This window comes from Patella vulgata, chromosome 9, assembly GCF_932274485.2.
Source record: "Patella vulgata chromosome 9, xgPatVulg1.2, whole genome shotgun sequence".
NCBI classification, from domain to species: Eukaryota; Metazoa; Mollusca; class Gastropoda; family Patellidae; genus Patella; species Patella vulgata.
The window spans coordinates 13185280-13206258 of NC_065887.2; the positions used below are offsets into that span (position 1 = coordinate 13185280).

Genomic DNA, 20979 nt, shown 5'->3' on the forward strand with positions numbered 1-20979 from the left:
TTATTGTTACTTTTGATTTTATATTTTCATTTAAACAAATTTGGAGTGGAATAATAGTTTATGTGTTGTCTTGTGTTCTCTGCAATATAATGTAGGATTAATGGATAATCCTTTAATTAAAACCCAAAGAGATTTGAAGCTACGTGTGTTGGTTATAGTTAATTGGCTTAGGGAGATAGTTAATTAATTGTATTTTAGTTGTGTGAGACTGGGGTGAACTAGGGCCCTGGGGTCCGGCTGACAGTCCTACCTACCCCTACCCACCCAAAACAAAGATCGTAACATTTATATTTATGGCAAAGCGGACCAGACTGCGCCCGCTCGCCACCCCGGCCTTTTCTACCCCAAAACTTTCTCCGCTCCTTTCGATGAGATTTTTAACTTGGGCATTCCCTGCTAAGACACTATGTCTCAAATCAAACTGGACCAAGCCTAATCCATACGGCTTCCTCCAGTAAGTTTCTTAGGAAACATCCTTGTCTACGATATCACCTTAGGTGGAAGTGGACGTAAAACACCAGAAACGAACGAACGAATGGGGTGAACTAGAGAAAACACAGGAGGTTAGGCAGCAGAACCTACTATTGGATGGGACGAAACAATCGGGGTTCCATGTACATATTAGCGGGCACGTAAAAGACACCCCTCCCCCGGCAGTTGGATTTCAATATATTATGAGTAGGCCGTAGAGCCGCTATCCGGACAAGGTTTGCCTCACAGTACACTGTATAACGTATGCCCGCCTTCATCGGCCCAGTCAGAGCATGACAGTAGGACGTTAAACCCAATTTCATTTCATTGAATTTTCCTACTTTTCTGCACCAATCGGACTATTGAAGTTAGGCTATGCAGAGTGATACAACATAAATTTTCAATGGATCGCGGCCTTTCTTCATCGAATGTCAACCCTGAAGGTTTCTTTTATGTGCACGCCATTGTTCTTTACCAGACCCTTTGTCATGCATTACCGACATGGAAATGAAGTGAAACGTAATGGGGTTTAACGTCCTACTGTTCTGCTCCGACCAGGCTAATGAAGACGGGCATATGTCATATATGAGGGAAACTATGGCACACTCTTATATTGAATTCCAACTGTCAAGGGATATTTTACGTGCACGTCAATGTATACACGGGCCCTAGGTTTTTCGTCCCATCCGAACGACTAGACAGCTGTCCTTGTCAGGCCCCCCGACACCACTGGCACCACGTCGGAAAATCCCGATGAACTTTCTCGGCCAATGCAGGGATCGAACACGCGACCTCCAGGGAGAAACCACGCTGCAAAATCCCAGGGAATTTTCTTGTTTCTTGACCAACACTAGAACCAGTGTACATAATCATAGGATTGAGAGGAATATGGCCGATAACTCGACAACTAACCGACATTTTTACGCGACCTTACGACATTTTAACCCGACAATACGAATACGACATTTTTACGCGGCATTACGATATTTTTGATATTGTGGTGTGAGGTTAAAATATCGTGATGTAGGGTTGTCGGGTTGTCATGGTGTCGCATTAAAATGTCGTGATGCTTTATGTTGGGCGACACCACGATACCACGATATAATACTAATCAGCCACCATAGGGGGACAGTAAGCGCTCAATTTGTTTTTCTCAATTTACTCAGTCATGAACGGGAGGATCAGTCTGATATTCTATATCTATGTGTTCTGGTAATACCCCTACCTATGTACCAAAAACTAAAATAAGTGTCTATATATTCCCGTGTTTGCAGTTCTTCACGGAAGTTTGGAATAATTTACGACCCAAGCATATTGGCTGTGATTTTTATACGCCCACATGGAGATGTGGTCGTATATTTTCGTCACCGCCGTTCTTCCGCCCGTCGTTGTCATCTGATTGTTTTGAAATTGATATGTTTAGCCTACATTAGTGAAACGAAGAACCCTATCTTTTTTCAATTATTTCCGTTAGTTCGCTTTGTTACACCGTGTCGACGCTATCTTCCGATCTGTATGAAATTTATATCCATCATATAGTCCATCGAAGATGCTTGTTGAATTTTTTTAAAAATCTGTAAGTTACTTCCAGAGATAAGAATCTTGTTTCAGTTTGTCTAACCTTGTGAACCCTCAATCGACGAAATTATAATATAATCTGAATGAAATTGTCTTGTATATGCCCCCCACCCCCATTATTTACAAAAGAATCAATATGCGACAACCCTTATCGCATGGATAATTTAGCTGCTGAGGAAGTATGCTTCGTTTTTTGGCGAACTATATATTTTTTTTTATTTCATTCAAATATGAGCCTTTCCTATACACCCGCACTAAAATATGAGAGTAACTTCAATCCTAAAAGATATTTGTCTGTTCCTAATTTCGATTCGATTATTATTCATTTTCCTAAAGATTTAATATTTCATATCGGAATTATTTTTTGTTTTCGTTTTATTTGTTCAATGGGGTAAAGCTGGCAGGCAGTTAAGACACAGACCTGTCCCATCCCTATGCTACGGAGCACAATCATTTGAACGACCTCAATGCAGACTAATATACAATTTTTTTTTTAAAAAACAAGACATTTAGATTTAGCTAGAATACGCTTTATATATTGAACACAAATTTACAAACACAATACAAAACATAGATTTGGATATTGTACATACATTTTCAAAGACAACAAATAGATTTGGATATTGTAATAAATTTACAGACACAAAACATTTAAATTTGAATATTTCAACACGTAAAGCATTCAGACTGAGATATTGATTACGATCTCAAAACACTAAGCATAGATTTGGGCATTGTACACAAATTTAAGAACACAAAATATTAAAATTTGGATATTGTAAACAAATTTTAAAATGAAGCACTTTAGCTCGTTTGTATTAAGCACTAACTTAATATTTCGAAATCTATACAAAACTAACAATATTGAAATACCTAAGTCATTCTGTAAAGCATGGACTCGCATTTATCTAACTTCTTAAACCCTCAATCGTGCCTCGTAAATTAAATGGATGTTTAACTTTCCATTCATTTTTCGCCACCCCGGCTAATAAAGACAAGCGCCATGCAGTTTGCTTGCTAAAGGGAATTGTTGCCGGACGGCGGCGCTACGGCCTGTATTTATTTCGTATTTTAACTGGTGCATAATCCAAACGACAGACGATGTCCCTTGCCCTCTTTTCTGCACCACAGATAATGGGAATCAAATCACACAGAAAAATTCCGACGACCAGTCCTGTGTTTTATACTTGTAGACGCCTGGAATTTGTAATATTATAAAATACGTAAATATGGCCACAAGCAATGATACGTACAATTCGAGTCACTCTTATGATTGTTGCCCAAAACATTGTACAGGCAATAGAATGTCTTCTTTGGGTGTTCAATATCAGCCTGAAATGTCTTCCCTGTAGACTGTTGGTGACACGTGTTATATTGGACTCACACGAATTGGGATTTCCCGCGATTACGAAATTTACATCAATTGGACTTTGCCTCAATTTTTAAATTTACACAAATTGGACTTTGCGTCTATTACCAATTCGCATGAATAAAACTCAGCCTCAAAATACGAAATTCAAACCACTTGTTGCTCAAAACATTCTGAAGATAGGACGTCCTTTAAAAGAAGCAAATCTTGACAGTGAGTGGGAATGTCTAAACCAGGAACTTTGTTCTTGATGTCGCGTCCCAATAATCCACGTACTCGATGTTTACATATCGTTAACAATGATCGTCATGAACTGGAGGATCAGCCTGATATCTTATGTGGGGGTAGTACCAGAACACTATATATCTATGTGTTCTGGTCTACCTCAACCTATGAACCAATGTAGTCCAAATCTAAAAATGCAGCCTTAACACCTTCTGTCTGGTGCTCTCACAAACGCGTTCTAAAACTAAAATGAAGCAAATAGAGTTCTTAACTAGCGAATATCCAATCAGATAGGTGTCTGATGTTCCGAAATAGTCAGACAAAGACTATTTTTCGATCAATTTTGAACAAAAACAAATCACCCAATCCATCACGATACCAAACACGGGAGAAACCTGGCAGGCAGTTTAGACATCATATTCCTGAAGCAATGGCCCGAGAAATCCCTCTCTGGCCATTGCTGGATTAGCTTCTGATACTTGCGCTTTTAAGAGAGTGTGTCTATTCTTCCCGTTCAATCAAAACTATCCCCAAGTACAGCAATTTGACAGCCCTTCTTTTAATCAGGTCCTTCCCTAAAACTTTGGACAGTGATTTAAGGTATTAAAAACGGTGAAAGTGTTGTTCGTCTGAAAACAGTTTTGTTTACATTATATGTCTGTTGATAACCTCGTTTGTCACACAATTAGTTTTTCTGCAATATTCTATGCACTGGTTATTTGAGCATAATAAAATTGTGAGTCATGACGTAACGTTATGTAAACATATTTGGTCCAATTTGGAACTCTGTTTGGTATTGTTACGCCGTTAGCTATTGGTTGTTAATCGGACTATTGACCAGTCATAATTTAGAAAAAGAATTAGCCTTCTTTACAGCAGTGAGTAGTGGGATTAGCTCTAATTAAACGAAACACTGCGAGGAGTAAGTTTAGACATAGACTTGTCACATCCCTATGCTACACAGCAACATCATTTGAACGAACCACAATATAGATAGTATACACATTTAAAAAACAACAACACATTTAGATTTAGCTAGAACACGATTTATATATTGTTCACAAATTCAAAAACACAAACATAGAGTTGGATATTGTACTGAATTCGTACAAATTACTAAATTAGCCAAAATTCGAATTAGGCTCAATTACTAAATTTACAAAAAATTGACTTAGCCTCAATTACGAAATTCGCACGAATTGGATTTCACCTCAATTACGTGTACTAACTTTGCACAATGAAACTTAGGCTTAATTACTAAATTAACACGATTTGAACTTGGCCTCTAATACGAAATTCACACTAATTGTTACTGAAAACATTCTGAAGATAGGACGTCCTTTAAAAGAAGCAAATCTTGACAGTGAGTGGGAATGTCTAAACCAGGAACTTTGTTCTTGATGTCACGTCCCAATAATCCACGCACTCGATGTTTACAGATCGTAAACAATGATTGTGCTGAAGACGCCATTTTATCCAACCATTGGTTTACTGCTGAACCAGGATCTTCATCTTCTTTAAATGTCAGACAGGATTTGGTAGATAAACCGCATGTATGTAAAAATTTCAATAGATCTAGTTTTGTCTTCCCTTGGAAAAATTCAGCCTGCTCGCATAATTCATAACAGGATTTAAGAGACCGGTACGATGTTTGCCCAAGAGAAATGTTCTCCGACAAAAGGTACTCACGTGCAAAACTGAACTCGTCTAATTTAAGAAAGGACAGATTCAGAGCTGTGTGTCTACCATCTAAATGAGAAGAAACGTTAACATTATTCTGCATTAAATATCGGATCATTTCTTTCATTTTGTTGTGTCTTTCCTCCTTTGGTAATGCCCTATTTCTGTGCTGTCCAAGAATAATAATATGGAGGGGCGTGGCCCCATTTGCAGGATGTACCATTGTTAAGCTTGCACCTTCGTTCAACATGAAATGAACTGTACTGATATTAGGAATACCCACAGCTATCAATAAGCCATCATTAGGATCCATGTTATAGCCAAGCGTAGTCAAGTATCTAAAAACAGAAAGATCTGTTTTCAGAGCTTCATTTATTATGCTGTCACACCCTATTACTTTAAGATGGAAATCACTTCCGGCATCGTGTAACAATTTAAGACAAGCCATCATTATAGCAGGAGATTTTGTCTTAAAGGGGCACAAGCAGTATAAAGAGGCTGTATAGTTGTCAAAATCTCTAAAATCTACATCTGTTTTATATACCTCCTGATATTCTTCGTACGATGGAAGATCGCTCCCCACAAAAGCAAATGGCGTGAATTTATTTGGAAATCTACGAGCCGATGGTGACCTGGCGGACCTCGCTCTTGACCCACCGTCATTTGATCCCGGAGACACTGACATCTTTGTCGCGTATTGACTTGGGGTAAGTCCATTGAGATAGCCTACTTTCAGTATTTCTTCTAAACACTCTGTTTCGCCATGAAACGCAGCTAGCATCAATGGTGTCATCTCATCATCTGACTGTTCTTCATACAAATCAACACCAAATCTTAGCAACACCCTCAAACATTCCAGTTTGTCTTTTGAAGGTACGTCTTCTGCTATTAAACATCTATACACGGGTGTTTCATAAGAGTTATCCAGATCTACATGAGCCCCAGCATATAACAATGCCTCAACACATTCGGCATTGCAGTTAGCCGCTTCTTCAATGAGTGGGGGGTCATCCGGGTCGTTTATTCTATGCGGTTTGTACTTTATCAGTTTTTTAATTTTCTTCAGTCTTGCCTTCTGTTTTGCCTGTCGAGTCTCCATATTTTAGATGTTGGAAAAGTGGCTGAAAAAAATCAAATTGTTATCTTATATTAAACTTTTTGGATATTGCGAAAAATAGAAGTTCGTGTATTAACGTTAACGTGAGAGACCTCTTAGTAGTTGGAATTCGATCAGAGTATAAGTTGAAACGCCACTATCAGGGTATGTTCCTGATGCAATGACCTGCGTGGAGTATGCTGTTTTTTCTCATAACTCACTGCGTGACGTATGTCCGTCTTCTTTATACCGGTTGGTGAAAAAACGTAGCACATTTCATATCACCAGAATTTGTTCAATTCGTCCAGACTGTCCGACTGTATGAAGGATTATCAGAATTTTTGTAGAAAAACTACAGTTATATTTTTTTCAATACAGACGAATTTTTAAAACATGACCAGGTTATAAAGCTTGCCAATATCTCAACATTGCAACTAAGTCTAGGAAAGACTAAGCCAATGACAGCAGGTTATTTGAATGGAAAACTCGAATGTTGACCAAATTTGATAAGGACCCGTTATGCATTCAAGAAATCTTATCTCTATCGTGTTAATAAGCTCGTCAAAAATCTTTTAAAAACTCTTAGTCTCTATCGCATGTAAATGATATGAATAGGTTTCGCCCTCTTAGAACCCCAATGACTCAAAGCATGACATTGTAAACAAATTGTACCTTATATCATGTTCCCAAGTGTTTCGGAAAGGGGCGTAACCCAGGAACGGGACGTAGCACAACGCTGTATATGGATAGGGTTCGTTCTCTCTTAACCACAATGCTCCAGCATTCACAGGGTCTTCAGAAAAGGGGTATAACTCCGGAACAGGGGATCGTGGAGTAGGATAATTAGAGAAATGGGATTTAATGTCCATGCAATGAACACAAACATTTCTGGACTCACATAGGGTATAATTTTTATTTTAATAATTCGCATGTTCAGAAACTCTACTCCTTGTCACGTAATTGAGACGGAAAATAACCTTTGACCCAGTGACAGACCGTATGGTCTAAAGCGCATACCACCGTGGTACCCTAGCTAATGCATCTGTGAGGGATATCCAGGGCTGGGTCTAGCTTGTATGGTATGGGCCCCTGGCTGAAATTATCACTGGTGGCCTTGCACCAACAGTGAAAAGGGGGTATCGTCATTGTCAGTCACACTCACACAAACCCAATTTGTAAATCAGTATATCTATGCTATACATATACTGTTCAAACCGAAAAGAATAGGCTAGTTAATCCATACCACGGGTCAGATCACCACAGAGATAACTTCGTAGAAATAGTGGCCCTTTAAACATAGGTTTAGGGATGAAAAAAAAAATCGAAGTTTACCCAGCTATTGATGGGCCCAGGGGGTAAGACCCAGAGATGGCCGCTAGGCTAATGGGTGATAGTTGGAGAGTTGACATACCTAGGCTAGGCCTAGGGTCATCGCCACCTTGACCTAGGTTAGACAAATTAACTTTGGTGACAGTTGGCCCTATTGTGCGGAGCTGACATGCCAAGGCCATCAACAGAGATAACTTTGTGGAAATGGCGGCCCTTTTTTACATTTTATTTTTAGGTTCAGGGATAAAAAAAAAAAATCAAATTTGTGAGATACTTCAGTTGCGTGCATCTACTTGTAAGTGACGTGCAGGCCTGGAGTCGATATTCTAACGGCAAATAAATTACCTACATGTTTTGTATGCAATTTGAATTCGCAGAACTTTATAATTTTTTAGAATTTTTAAACCATGTGTCTTTTCCATTCAGGGGAAATAACTCTAAGTTTTACGGTCAAGGTCAAAGGTCAACTCTGTTATTTCCTGCATTGATCGTGTATTTATTGCGAGGAAAACACCGATCTGTTACAAATAAGAAATACTTTTATATTTCTTTACGACAGGGCTTGTTTTCAGTTACACCCTTACATCCTCCAAAGAAGAAAGATAAACAGTGTCTAGATCTGATAGCGGACATATGAATGGAAATTCGCTCGCCAGCAACGTCAATATTTTTGAGAAATCGAAAGTAGACGATCGTCTCTCACATTTTGACACGTGTTACCGCAAAATGACACATATGTGTTGATTTTATAGTTGTTATTATAAGCACACACTTTCCTTAAGTTAGTTAGAAATGAAGATTTGGAGAAAATTCATTGTTTTGGGCTGGTAATTAGTAATTTACATGTTTTCTTTCATGTGAGGGGGTGGGGGGGCTGTGTTGGATTTTCGAATGGTTAATGAGTGCGCGTTGCATCATCAGGTCTGTGAGTCAAATGGCGTGGTTTCGATTCCTGCTTGTACGTTTTCGCCGGGTTGTTCAGTTTCCTCCCACTGCAAAAGACCCCTACTCGCAAGCCAATTATTGAAATAAAATTTAACCATATAGGCATATGTTATTGGAGTGGACCTTAAACCCCATTTCTCTCTTACCTGTGCCGCTGTGATAAGCGCACTGTGTTATAACAAACAAATAATAATAACAGTTTATAAAAACAATATATTTTACAAAACATTAATTCTCCTAAAATGGTTAGAGTTACTGACATAATCTGAGATATCAAACATATCCCTCGCAGCTAGGCTTCTCATAACAAGACAGATAGATGTTGGGTAGAACGTTGTTGGGTAGAACAGTATACTATATGAAAGAATGTCTGGTATTCTTATAGTACTAGTAGCGAAGGTTTCAATGCTGTTAACCATTTGTTAATGGGGGGTTGGATGGCTGAACGGTTAGCGTGCGCGCGCTGTATCATAAAGTCTGTCATTGAGTCGACTGTCGTGGTTTCGAATTCCCGGTTGTATGTGACAAGGAGTAGGGTCGCCTGTCCAACCTTGTGGGTTTTCTCCGGGTCCTCCGGTTTCTTCCCACTGCTAAAGACCCCTACGCGCAAGCAAATTATTGAAATAAAATTAAACCATATGTTAGTCCCGAAATGACCTAGTTTGTTTCGAGTGGACGTTAAATCCTATTTCTCTCTCTCTCCCCATTTGTTAATTATAGTGTTTACATGGCATGTATACAGTCGGATATGGTAATGATTGTTACCCCAAATTAGCAAAAACTCATGCGATGTTGTCAGTAGATTATACCCCTAAATCAGGGCTGAAATTTTCTGTCCAAAAAGCTCTGAGAGGTCTTGGAGGGTCTTTGAACTAATTATGACATAATGTCTGAGGTTTGTATGTTACTTCAGTATTTATATACGGTATAAATATGTACATGTATACATGAAGCCCGTACTGGATGTTTAATTCAGTATATTTTATCTATGTAAATACAAGAGAAAGTTTGTAGGTGCACTAGAAAATCAAACGCTTGAACTCTTTAAATAACTTGGTAATATTTTGTATTTACCGATAGTGCAGTAATTAGTGATGAAATTAAAAATTTGTGATTATTGCGTTGTTATCGAAACATTGTAGAACACACCATACTTTTCTAGACTACCCATTACCTTCAGGAAAACTCTTTAATTTCTTTGCAATTCTTAATTCAAAATCAGAACTATATACACTCACCTGATCAATGCTGGGTAACTTAAAGTAGCTAAGTCTCTTACTCAATATCATCCAAAACCTTCGACATTGAAAACACGAATTATTTGTCAATTTTAGTCAACATTGGTGTTATGATCTTACCGGAAAAAGATGGGCTTCTGATACCGGTATCCAATATTTAAGACAAAATAAACATTTTGTAACAAGCGACTCGAAGAACGAGGTTAGACATATTCCACAAGTCATGTCAAACGGTGACCAAATTCTTATCTGGACAACATGCGCAATAAATACTATTGGTGTAGACTGGAATAACCAGACGCTAAAGATTGCCATTGGCGTATTTTGTCGAACATAACTGCTTCGAAATTAGAGTAAAAACAGAAACCATTGAATGGAAATCAGTTTATTTACATTCATATTACATTATTATATACGTTGCGACCCATTTGTGTCAATTTGTAGGTCCCAAATATTAGCGATTTAGCTCCTTTAACTAGTTGATTAATAATTCCCAAAATATTTTAGTAACCAAGCTTTCCCACTTTTTTTGTGATGTGTTGTCAAGCCTTTAAGAAACAGGTAATTGGAAAGTGTTTTGATTTTAATTTTAGGATTTTTGCTCTGTTGTTTGCCTGTGAGATAAATGTATGTCATGGACAAGATGAAGTTGAAGATGAAGATGAAACTCTAAGTCTTGTGGAAATTAAAGAAACCAACCCAGTAAGTATTGAACATCGATTACAAACTTCCCATTGATGTATCTCGAATCTGGATGAGGATTTGAAAATCTGTAGAAATAGAAAGCACCTGGAATTAAGGTTGAGCAAGAAAATGTTTCTAGATTCTATATCGTATTAATCACCACTCCAGGTGTGATCACCACACTAAATACCACACAGTCAACAGTGACTTGGCATGGAAATGTCAAAATGTGCATTGTGAGGGTTGTTTTTTTTTATAAATAAAAAAACATGTTAAAGACGATGTGTAAATTACATAATATTGGTTATGTTCTGATATCTATCTGCCCTATATTTTGTACAGACTTGCCCAATGGCCCACTGTCATGTTCCCCTGTTTGATCACTATGTTCATTGTTCAGAGTTCGCTAGAGAACAATTTTGTAGGCTGGAAAACATGTTGGCTGCCGTCTTTTCCATGACCAGGGGGAGAGGAAACTGAATAAGTTCTGAATGTGGAAAAACTCTGGACAGATCACGTCTTTAGCCTAATAACCTATTTTTATTTTTTATTTATTAATTCAGGATTTAAGTGTTGCTTTATCTGAATATGATGTAAATGGAGATGGCATCCTTGATGTTGCTGAAATAGAATTAAGTTATTCTTATATAACTGCAGCAATAGATAAACATCAACATAAAGACAAAACTTTACAGGTAAAGACAGGTAACAAGAGGGAGACAGTTAGAGGGAAATGGAGTTTAATACCCACACAACACAAACTAGTTAGCATTGGGTGGTATTTGGTGGTATTTATTTAGTATTGCGTGGTATTTTGTAATATTAGGTTAGTATTGGGTTGTATAGGGTTAGTTTTGGGTGGTATTCAGTAGTGTTAGGTTAGTATTGGTTATTATTGTGTGTTATTGGGTTAGTATCAGATGGTATTGAGTAAGCTTTAGCTAGTATTGAGTTTGTATTGGGTGGTATAAATTTTGATAATAATATTATGTTTTTCACATTGTTTATATGAGCTCACTTCATGTTAACATTATATATTTCACATTGTTTATATGAACTCACTTCATAATAATAATAAAATTAGATTTTTCACATTGCTTATAGGATCTCATTTCATATTAACATTATGTTTTCACATTGTTTATATGAGCTTACTTCATATTAACATTATGTTTTTCACATTGTTTATATGAACTCACTTCATAATAATATTAACATTATGTTTTTCACATTGTTTATATGATCTCATTTGATATTAACATTATGTTTTCACATTGTTTATATGTCGCACTTCATATTAACATTATAGGAAGAAAAAGAGGAGACAGATGGTTCCGAAGAGAATGAAGAAAATCAAAAGGATGTTTCAGAAGAAAATAAAAGGAAAATTGAAACAAAGAATGAAGGAGAAAAGAAACAAGCCTCTAACTGGATTTTACCATCTATAATTATAGCCACAGTGTTAGGTGTCATGGTAACGGCCCTGGTGTTTTTTCTTACCAACCAAGAAATACCATCAAATCAAAATATACAGACTCCTGCTGGTAAGTACATGTAGAAAAGTTTTCAAAATTTATGAAATTTCTTCAGAAATGAAATGAAATTGGGTTAACATGCTACCTTTCTTCACCGACTGGGCTAATGAAGACAGGCATACACCATACAGTGTGCAATTAGGACCATTTTTTGTTCCATCCGAATGACTAGATGCTGTCCTTGCCATGCCCTCTGTTATACACCACTGATAAGGGGAAACCATGCTGAAAAATTACAGTTAGATATACATATAATTTCTTGCTTTCCTATTTTTCATTTTTTCTACATTTTAATATTCCAAACTGAGTATATATATATGAATAAATCCCGTTTTGTGTGTTTTTGTTTCTAGGATCAGGCGCAATAAAACGTGAAGAATGGCTTAATAGAATTTCACAACAAAATAAAAATGAAAGTAGAACACAATCTTCATCAAACAAAGACGATACTCTGGAAGATAAACCATTAACTAATGAGAAACCACCAGACAAGATGCCAAATCTTGATGTCAAAGATAGTCATTTAAAAGTCAAAGAAAAAACAAACTTAGATCAAGTTGTTGATGAAACGTCAAAGCAGAAAGATGATGAGAAACTGCCCGATGTGGTATCAAAAGTTGACGTTAAAGATGGTCATTTTAAAGACAAAGAAAAAACAGTATCGAAACAAGCTGCTGATAAACCTGGAACAGATGATGTCAGTTCTACGACAACCCCTAAACCATTCAGCAAAGAAAAACCAAAACAACTTACGCTTGTAGAATTTCTAGAGAGTGTTTTGAATTGTAAAATAGTAAGTAGGCCTATATCATATTTTAATAGATCACACACAAAATACAAGAACAAGACAAGCAGTGCAACTGAGACTGCATAGGTAGTTATACATTCCCAGAGGAAAAACAACATGGCCAGAAAAAAGTGAGAAATAATTCAATAATTCTGTCTGAAGCATATTACCACCTGGGAAGTAAATAATTTGTACTGTTTAGTTCTTTTACGCATTTAATCGGGGTAAACAGTGTAGAGCTTTACACATTGTTTTTGAGTTCTGTTACCCATTTAATCTAGGTAAACAGTGTAGAGCTTATATATAATCTAGGTAAACAGTGTAGAGCTTATATATAATCTAGGTAAACAGTGTAGAGCTTACACATATAATCTAGGTTAACAGTGTAGAGCTTACACACATAATCTAGGTAAACGGTGTAGAGCTTTAGAGCTTTACACATTGTTTTTGAGTTACCCATTTAATCTGGGTAAATGGTGTAGAGCTTACACATATAATCTAGGTAAACAGTGAAGAGTTTACAAATTGTTAGTGAGTTGTATTACCCATTTAATCTGGGTAAACAATGTAGAGCTTACACATTGTTTTTGAGTTCTTTTACCCATTTAATCTGGGTAAACAATTTTAAGTTACGGTCAATATGGCTAACCTGAATGACAGACATTTTCTAAAGTCTCACCGATTCGTTTTGTTCCAAAAATATTTTATATATTATTTACATTCTTTTCAGGAAATTAAAAATTCAAAGACCCATTATTCTCTAGGATCACTAACAATTAAGGAGTCAGATTTTCCTATTCATTCAGATGATATTCCAGAAAAAATAGGCGCTGTCATAAAATTGATTATTCCTCGTCAGATTAATAAAATAAAATATGTTTTAAATACTTTTGATGAGTGTGAAGTACGAGAACCGGAGATAAAACATAATGATCTGATTATATCAGCATCAAAATGGCTGAAGAATAAAGCTATCAGTGTGATATTTGAAACTATTAAAGCAGGTATGTTATATCATCTTGCTGGTGGTTCAGCCATTTGAATAAACACCTTGATGTTCATAACTGGTTCTGTCTTTAATTCTGTCTTTATTATGCTGGCTGTTTGAATAAATGAAATGATGATGTCTTACTTTTCTGCACTGACTGGGCTTATGCAGACAGGCTTACACACCATTTCCTGTGCAATGAGGGAAATTTTCCCTGGACAGCGATGCAACAACCTACTCTTATTTTGAATTCCAAATGTCAAGGGTTCTTTTACTAACACACCATCGTGTACACGAAACCTCAGATGATTATTAATCAGTCCATCCAAATGAATAGACAAGGAAGACAAAGCTGGAAAATCCTGACAAACACTGAGATTGAACCCCGAACCTTGAGGTTAAAGAAACAGCACCTTTCCCACTGAGACAGTGCCTTACTATCTGAGACAGTGCCTTACTCACCAAGACAGTGCCTTACTCACCGAGACAATGCCTTACCCACCGAGACAGTGCCTTACCCACCGAGACAATGCCTTACTCACTGAGACAGTGCCTTACTCACTGAGACAGTGCCTTACTCACTGAGACAGTGCCTTACTCACTGAGACAGTGCCTTACTCATCATGACAGTGCCTTACTCACCGAGACAATGCCTTACCCACCGAGACAGTGCCTTACTCACTGAGACAGTGCCTTACTCACTGAGACAGTGCCTTACTCACTGAGACAGTGCTTTTCACTGGGCCAGTGCCTTACTCACTGAGCCAGTGCCTTACTCACTGAGCCAGTGTCTCACTCACTAAGCCAGTGCCTTATTCACTGAGATAGTGTCTCACTCACTAAGCCACCGTTGTTTCCAGTGGTTCTGTGATGTACTCTGTTTTCATCATGCTGGCACTCAATTTATCATATTCTGAGCAACTGTAAATAATGAAAGAAATGTGACTGATTAAAGGCAAGAAATAATAGGTTCATGCCTTTAAAAAATGTATTACCTGCATGCAACCTTTTGAGGTTTCACTATTAATTTATCAATATTATGAGTTGAAGGTTTTGGTCCACCGTATTTACATGTGCGTCATGTTGTCATGAGCGTCATGTTGTCATGATTTATAATTTTATTTTATCAGAAGATGGTGAAGCTAGTGCAGCAGATGACCTGTGGACTGACTTTGGTACTAAAAATGTTGCTGTTAGTATCTTTATTTTATTTATGTTGCTTTAATTATATCCTTTTTTCTGCACAGCACTGGCGTATGGTAAGCAGGACCCTGTGTGAAAAAGTTTTAGGGGAGGGATGCAAAATTTAAAAAAAAATAGAATAAAGTAGCAATAATATAATGCAATAAATGTGCTTAGGGGTAATGGGACTGGTGGAAGGGAGTGCTCACCGTCTGCAGGTTATCCTACCCAACAACACACAATTGCACACCCACACAGACCAGACAAACCAAAATTGTCAAGGCAAGTAGCAAATTCTTTCACAATGACATGAAAGAAACAACAAGCCACAAAGTACCATAATAAACTGAATGTCAGGATGAATACCTGCAAGATTTGAAGTGATTCTTCTGATATATTTTCGCTACATGGTTAAAGGGTCATGTCTAGGTTTTGCGAAATTGTTCAGCATAACCATAAAATGCCTAGCGGTTAAGAGTCATGACATTGTATAAAAACCGAACATCAAAATCTTGTATATTCTAAAAACGATGAAAATATGAACAAAAAGATGTCTTGATTTTGTATAAGCTAAAGGGTGAATTTCTTAAAATATGCCAGATTCCTCACCAACGATATACTGCCTTGTATGTGTATCATTCTAAAATTACTCTGTTTTTCTCTTCAGAATGATGCTGTTGTATTTTTACGTAGAATTTCCGGGTGGTCCGAAGATGGCGTTGTTGTGTCACCTAGTTTGTTGTCCAATCTCCTTGATTATAGTTGTCATGGCAACAGATGTGTTGATTTTTTAGTAGCTCTGATACAAGCTGCTGGTAAACAGATCAAGAAAGTGAAACGGTATGAAGATAATATTTATGTGTTTTGTCTTGTAACAAAATGTTTATTTCTAAAGCCTAGCTCAGAACCCATCGTATGTGTTTTGACATGCACAGGTTTGGTATCTCACAGACCAGCAGCAAGAAACAGGGTGAAAATTTTATATGTTCAGGACCAAAAGTCTCTACGGCCATTCTGCGATCTTCTACGGTGCCGAACACACACAAGTGAAGCATAAGTCTCACGCATGGGTTTACTACAATTTCCCCTGTAGTAGCACGTACGGCGGATTAGGCTTACCAGGGAGTCATCATTGTAAGAATGGTTCTGAGTCTGTCCCATTAACCGGTCGACCAGGAGTACGGTCCCCTGTCAAACTTCATAGGTTTTCTCTGGGTCCTTGGTTTTCCTTCATCTGCCAAAGATCCCTATGTGCAAGCAAATTATTGAAATAATATTGAACCATATGTTAGTCCCGAAATGAATTAGTTTGTGTTAATACGTAAACGACTATCACAAGTCAAATCCGAACTGCTCAATAATATAGTTTAAGCTGCCCTTTCAACAGATACCATGTGAAATACAGGACTCCATATTTAATGATTTGTTGATTGTTTATTTTACAGACTGGATGAGATGGTTCTACAAGAGAGCAATACATTGAAAGGATTAGAAATTTTACTTAGCAATGTAAGAGTATATTTATTGTTAAAACAAACCTATTTAGTGACTGTATCTATTCCTTACACTACTGTACTTCAAAATAAGAGCAGGCCATAGAGCTGCTGTCAGGGCAAAATTCCCTCATTACAAATTGCATGGCATATGTCCATCTTCCTTATCTCCATTGATGCAGGGAATTAGAATGGTTAACGTCATTTCATTTCTGTTCATTTAACAGGTAAATTTGAGTTCCGTTCTAGCAGTGGTTTTACAAGAAGAGATTAAAAATGCAGCTGAGGATTTGGTAAGTATTTTACAGATTTTCATAAAACCATGTTGTGTACCGTAGATTTATTTTGCCAGATTTAAGGCTAAAGATAAATTTTGACCCATTTTAACGTCATAACATATATGCCGTTCAAATTCATTCAGAGGTTTATGAATTTATGTTAAGTTTATGCTCTTTATATAACAAAGGAAATTAATGTGCACACAAAGTAGTCAGGTTATCAGTTACAGAGAGAGAGAGAAATGGGGTTTAACGTCCACTCTACACAAAATAGGAGGAAACCGGAGGACTCGGAGAAAACCCACGAGGTTGGACAGGCAACCCTACTCCTTGTCACGTACAACCGGGGATTCGAAACCACGCAAATTGACTTAATGACGGGCCTTATGATATAGTAACTCGGCCATCCAACCCCCCTATCAGTTACAGAAAAACACAAAACTCAGCACTACTGAGATAGGTTTTATATATTATCTTTTCTGGAAAATATATTTTGGAAATATTTTGTTACTGATATTTTACAGGGAATATATTTTGTTACTAATATTTTACAGGGAATGTATTTTGGAAATAATTTGTTACTTAATTTTACAGGGAATATATTTTGAAAATCACTCTATATTTGGTCCACTGTTATCAGTAACTTCTATACCAAGTACCAAGAAGATAGGAAACATGATGTCTTTAACAGGAAATTCTGTAATACCATTTGTAGAATTGCAAAAGAAGTCCTTCCCTCCTAGGGAATCAGATTTAAGAATTCTGGAGGTAATGAATCAGAGTTCTTAATCCATTTTGAAACGAATCGGCACGAATTGGGTCAAAAGAGGTCCTGGTAGGAAATAGGTTAATTTAATTGTTTATCTTTATGGCCAAAATTGATTTCGAATAGTAGTTAAGTATTGAAAAACATCAACTTCTTGTTAAATCAAATATATCTAACATCCTCCTGTCCCTGGTGAAATATAGCTAACTTCGTTTTGTTAAATACAACCAGTTGAAATATAGCTAACATACTCTTGTTAAGCGGCTCTTGTCCAGTTAAAATATGGCTAGCATCCTCATGTTAAATATCCTCTTGTACCAGTGGAGATATAGCTAACATCCTCTTGTACCAGTGGAGATATAGCTAACATCCTCTTGTACCAGTGGAGATATAGCTAACATGCTCTTGTACCAGTGGAGATATAGCTAACATCCTCTTGTATCAGTGGAGATATAGCTAACATCCTCTTGTATCAGTGGAGATATAGCTAACATGCTCTTGTATCAGTGGAGATATAGCTAACATGCTCTTGTACCAGTGGAGATATAGCTAACATGCTCTTGTACCAGTGGAGATATAGCTAACATCCTCTTGTATCAGTGGAGATATAGTTAACATCCTCTTGTATCAGTGGAGATATAGCTAACATGCTCTTGTACCAGTGGAGATATAGCTAACATCCTCTTGTTAAATATATATTTATATATAATTTATATTTTTTTTTTACTTGACAAACAATTATGGCTGAAATTTGAAGATAGATAGTGGGTTAAGGCCGTTTAGGTCATCAATGAATTTTTTTTTTTTTTTCAGAAATCTGTTCAAGATTGTTTCCATCAATGTCAGGACAATATTTATAACGCTTTAAAGAAGGTGGTGAGTAATAAATCTACACGTGAGGCGGGGTTAGCTTGGTTAGCCACTGTTATTGGTTTAAATGATCTACGAACAGCATCTTTACAAGTTACAGATACACAATCTCAGACCTGCTGTTCTGATGGTAAGACGTAACTTTTATATAATACCCTTGTGTAATAGAGTTTTGTGGGAGTTTATTTGCTACTTGTACTTTTGTCCGACTTTACTACAATGCCTAGTTATTTCTGATAACTCAAACAGCTTGCATTTTCATCTGATTGCCAATACATGTTTTGTGTATGTTAGCTAACGCTAGGAAGAAATAGAATCCTGTGAAATTTTGTATTATTTCCCATTATTACTTGTTGCCTTGATCAGGTTTTAATATCTTGTAAGTGCTCCCATAAACTACCAAATAAACAATGTGACAACCTTTAGGGCAGCTCAGATGACTTATAATTGTCTATAATTTGTGCACCTCGCTATTTTTCATATTTAATTCCCGTACGGTACTGGTATTTAAATTTATGTCAGTAATATTCCTACAAAATTACATGTTTTCATTACTATGTGTATGTTTCACTTCCTGTCAAACTATCTTTGATATTAATTTTCAGGTTTTATGTTAAATTTCTGTGCTGTTATGTTAAAGTTTTTTATACCCATATATGGTAATAAAGAAAAGATTGACAAGATTGATTTAAGATATTCTACATCATCATCTTGCAGATTGAACTACCATTTTGAAACATGTCTAGCTGGCGGGCAGATAGGTAAAACTTCAGACATTTTTTTTTTACCAATCAAGAATCTAATTCTCAAATTTTTTTTTAAAAATTCCATAAATATATGCACATTTTTTGTCATTGGGACTAACATATGGTTCAATTTTATTTCAATAATTCGCCCTTAAAAAAAATTCATCAGTAAATGATTTTCGCAATACATACCATTATTCTAAATATATATCAGTCTGTAACACAGTAACATTTGCCAATCATGATTGACTGGCAGTGAAATTGACCGAATGGAAATGAATTAGGGTTTAACCTCCTACTGTTCTTCTCTGACAGGGCTAACGTAGACGGGCGTACGCCATACGGTGTGCTTTGAGGGAAATTTTGTCTGGACAGTGGCGCTATGACCTACACTTATATCGAATTCCAATTGCCAAGGGATCTTTTACATGCACACTAATATGTACACAGGACTTTGGGGTTTTTTTTTGTCCCATCCAAACGACTATACGTTGTGCTTAGCCAGGCCCTCTGTCCTGCACCTCTGACAAGGCAGAATGATGCCGTAAATTCCCGAAGAACTTCCTTAGCCAATGCAAGGATCAAACACAGGACCTCCAGGTTAGTGAGCCAACGTCTTACTCACCGAGCCACTGTGGCCCACTTAACCGAATGGAGAAATTGATTGACTGACAGCAATGTTATATATTATGTAGCAACAGTATATATAATATACTGTGATGTTATTTCAGCTTTGGTATATCCATCAGTTGACAAAATCTTATCACAGTGTAAAGAATTGATTTTGCCATCATTTTTCCCATTGTCCATACTAAACTTAGCTTGTTAGTAACAAAGCCTGTTGACTCTTCTATAAACATTTATGTTTGTTTCATGTCTAATCTTGTCACCATTGTCAGTGGTGCAGAGCAGAGGGAATTGCAAGGGACGCCATATAGTCATTTGGATGGAACAAAAAAAAAAACAAGGTCCTGTGTGTGTACACATTGGCATGCACGTAAAAGATACCTTGACATTTGGAATTCCATATAAGCGTAGGCTATAGCGCCATGGCACACTGTATGGCATATTCTCGTTTTCATTAGCCCAGTTTGAGCTGAACAGTAGGATATTAAACCCCATTTCCTTTTATTACATGTCTAATCTTGACAGAGTGGCATCAGATATCTAAACATATTGTTAATGATTTTATAATAAAACTTCTAGTTTCAGAAAAAGAAATTCAAAAGAAATTTGGTGCCTTACCTGAAGAATTACAGAATCAGCATAGCTTTATAACAGAGTGTTTCCATTTAACACAGCGAGCTTTAAGTATAGGAGTTATACCGGCTATAATACATTATAATCATATGCATAGGTATTATTACATATTGCAAATTATTGTTACACATTACCAAGAGTTATTACATATTGACACTAATTATTATTACATAACACTGATAATATATTACGTAACACCAACTATCATTACATAACGTCAATTATCATTACATAACATCAATAATCATTACATAATATATGACATGACACCAATTATCATTACATAATACCAACTGTTATTACATATTAATACCAGTTATTATTGCCAATTATTAATACCATTTATTATTGCCAATTATTAATACCATTTATTATTGCCAATTATTAATACCATTTATTATTAAATATTAATATCAGTTATTATTACTACACATTACTAATTATTATTACATATTACCA

General features: G+C 36.6%; 2 protein-coding genes across 2 annotated transcripts in view; one reads left to right on the plus strand and one right to left on the minus strand.

Moving 5' to 3' along the window:
• Positions 1-4737: 4737 nt before the first annotated feature.
• LOC126807665 (uncharacterized) lies at positions 4738-8175 on the minus strand. The gene is made up of 2 exons (XM_050532413.2): positions 8098-8175; positions 4738-6444 (listed from the first exon to the last, which is right to left on the minus strand). Exon 2 carries the CDS (start codon positions 6420-6422, stop codon positions 4953-4955), a length of 1470 nt encoding a protein of 489 aa, XP_050388370.1. The 5' UTR covers positions 6423-6444; positions 8098-8175; the 3' UTR covers positions 4738-4952.
• Positions 8176-8221: 46 nt separating this feature from the next.
• Positions 8222-20979, plus strand: part of LOC126807662 (uncharacterized) — a 34580-nt gene continuing 21822 nt past the window's right edge. The window contains exons 1-14 of the mRNA XM_050532407.2: positions 8222-8575; positions 10525-10633; positions 11179-11310; positions 11925-12159; positions 12504-12943; positions 13668-13941; positions 15056-15117; positions 15775-15947; positions 16553-16616; positions 16828-16893; positions 17473-17646; positions 18458-18644; positions 19120-19275; positions 20467-20617. Of these exons, the coding sequence (XP_050388364.1) occupies positions 8541-8575; positions 10525-10633; positions 11179-11310; positions 11925-12159; positions 12504-12943; positions 13668-13941; positions 15056-15117; positions 15775-15947; positions 16553-16616; positions 16828-16893; positions 17473-17646; positions 18458-18644; positions 19120-19275; positions 20467-20617 (2258 nt within the window). The 5' untranslated portion in view covers positions 8222-8540. The remainder of the gene's footprint in view (positions 8576-10524; positions 10634-11178; positions 11311-11924; positions 12160-12503; positions 12944-13667; positions 13942-15055; positions 15118-15774; positions 15948-16552; positions 16617-16827; positions 16894-17472; positions 17647-18457; positions 18645-19119; positions 19276-20466; positions 20618-20979) is intronic.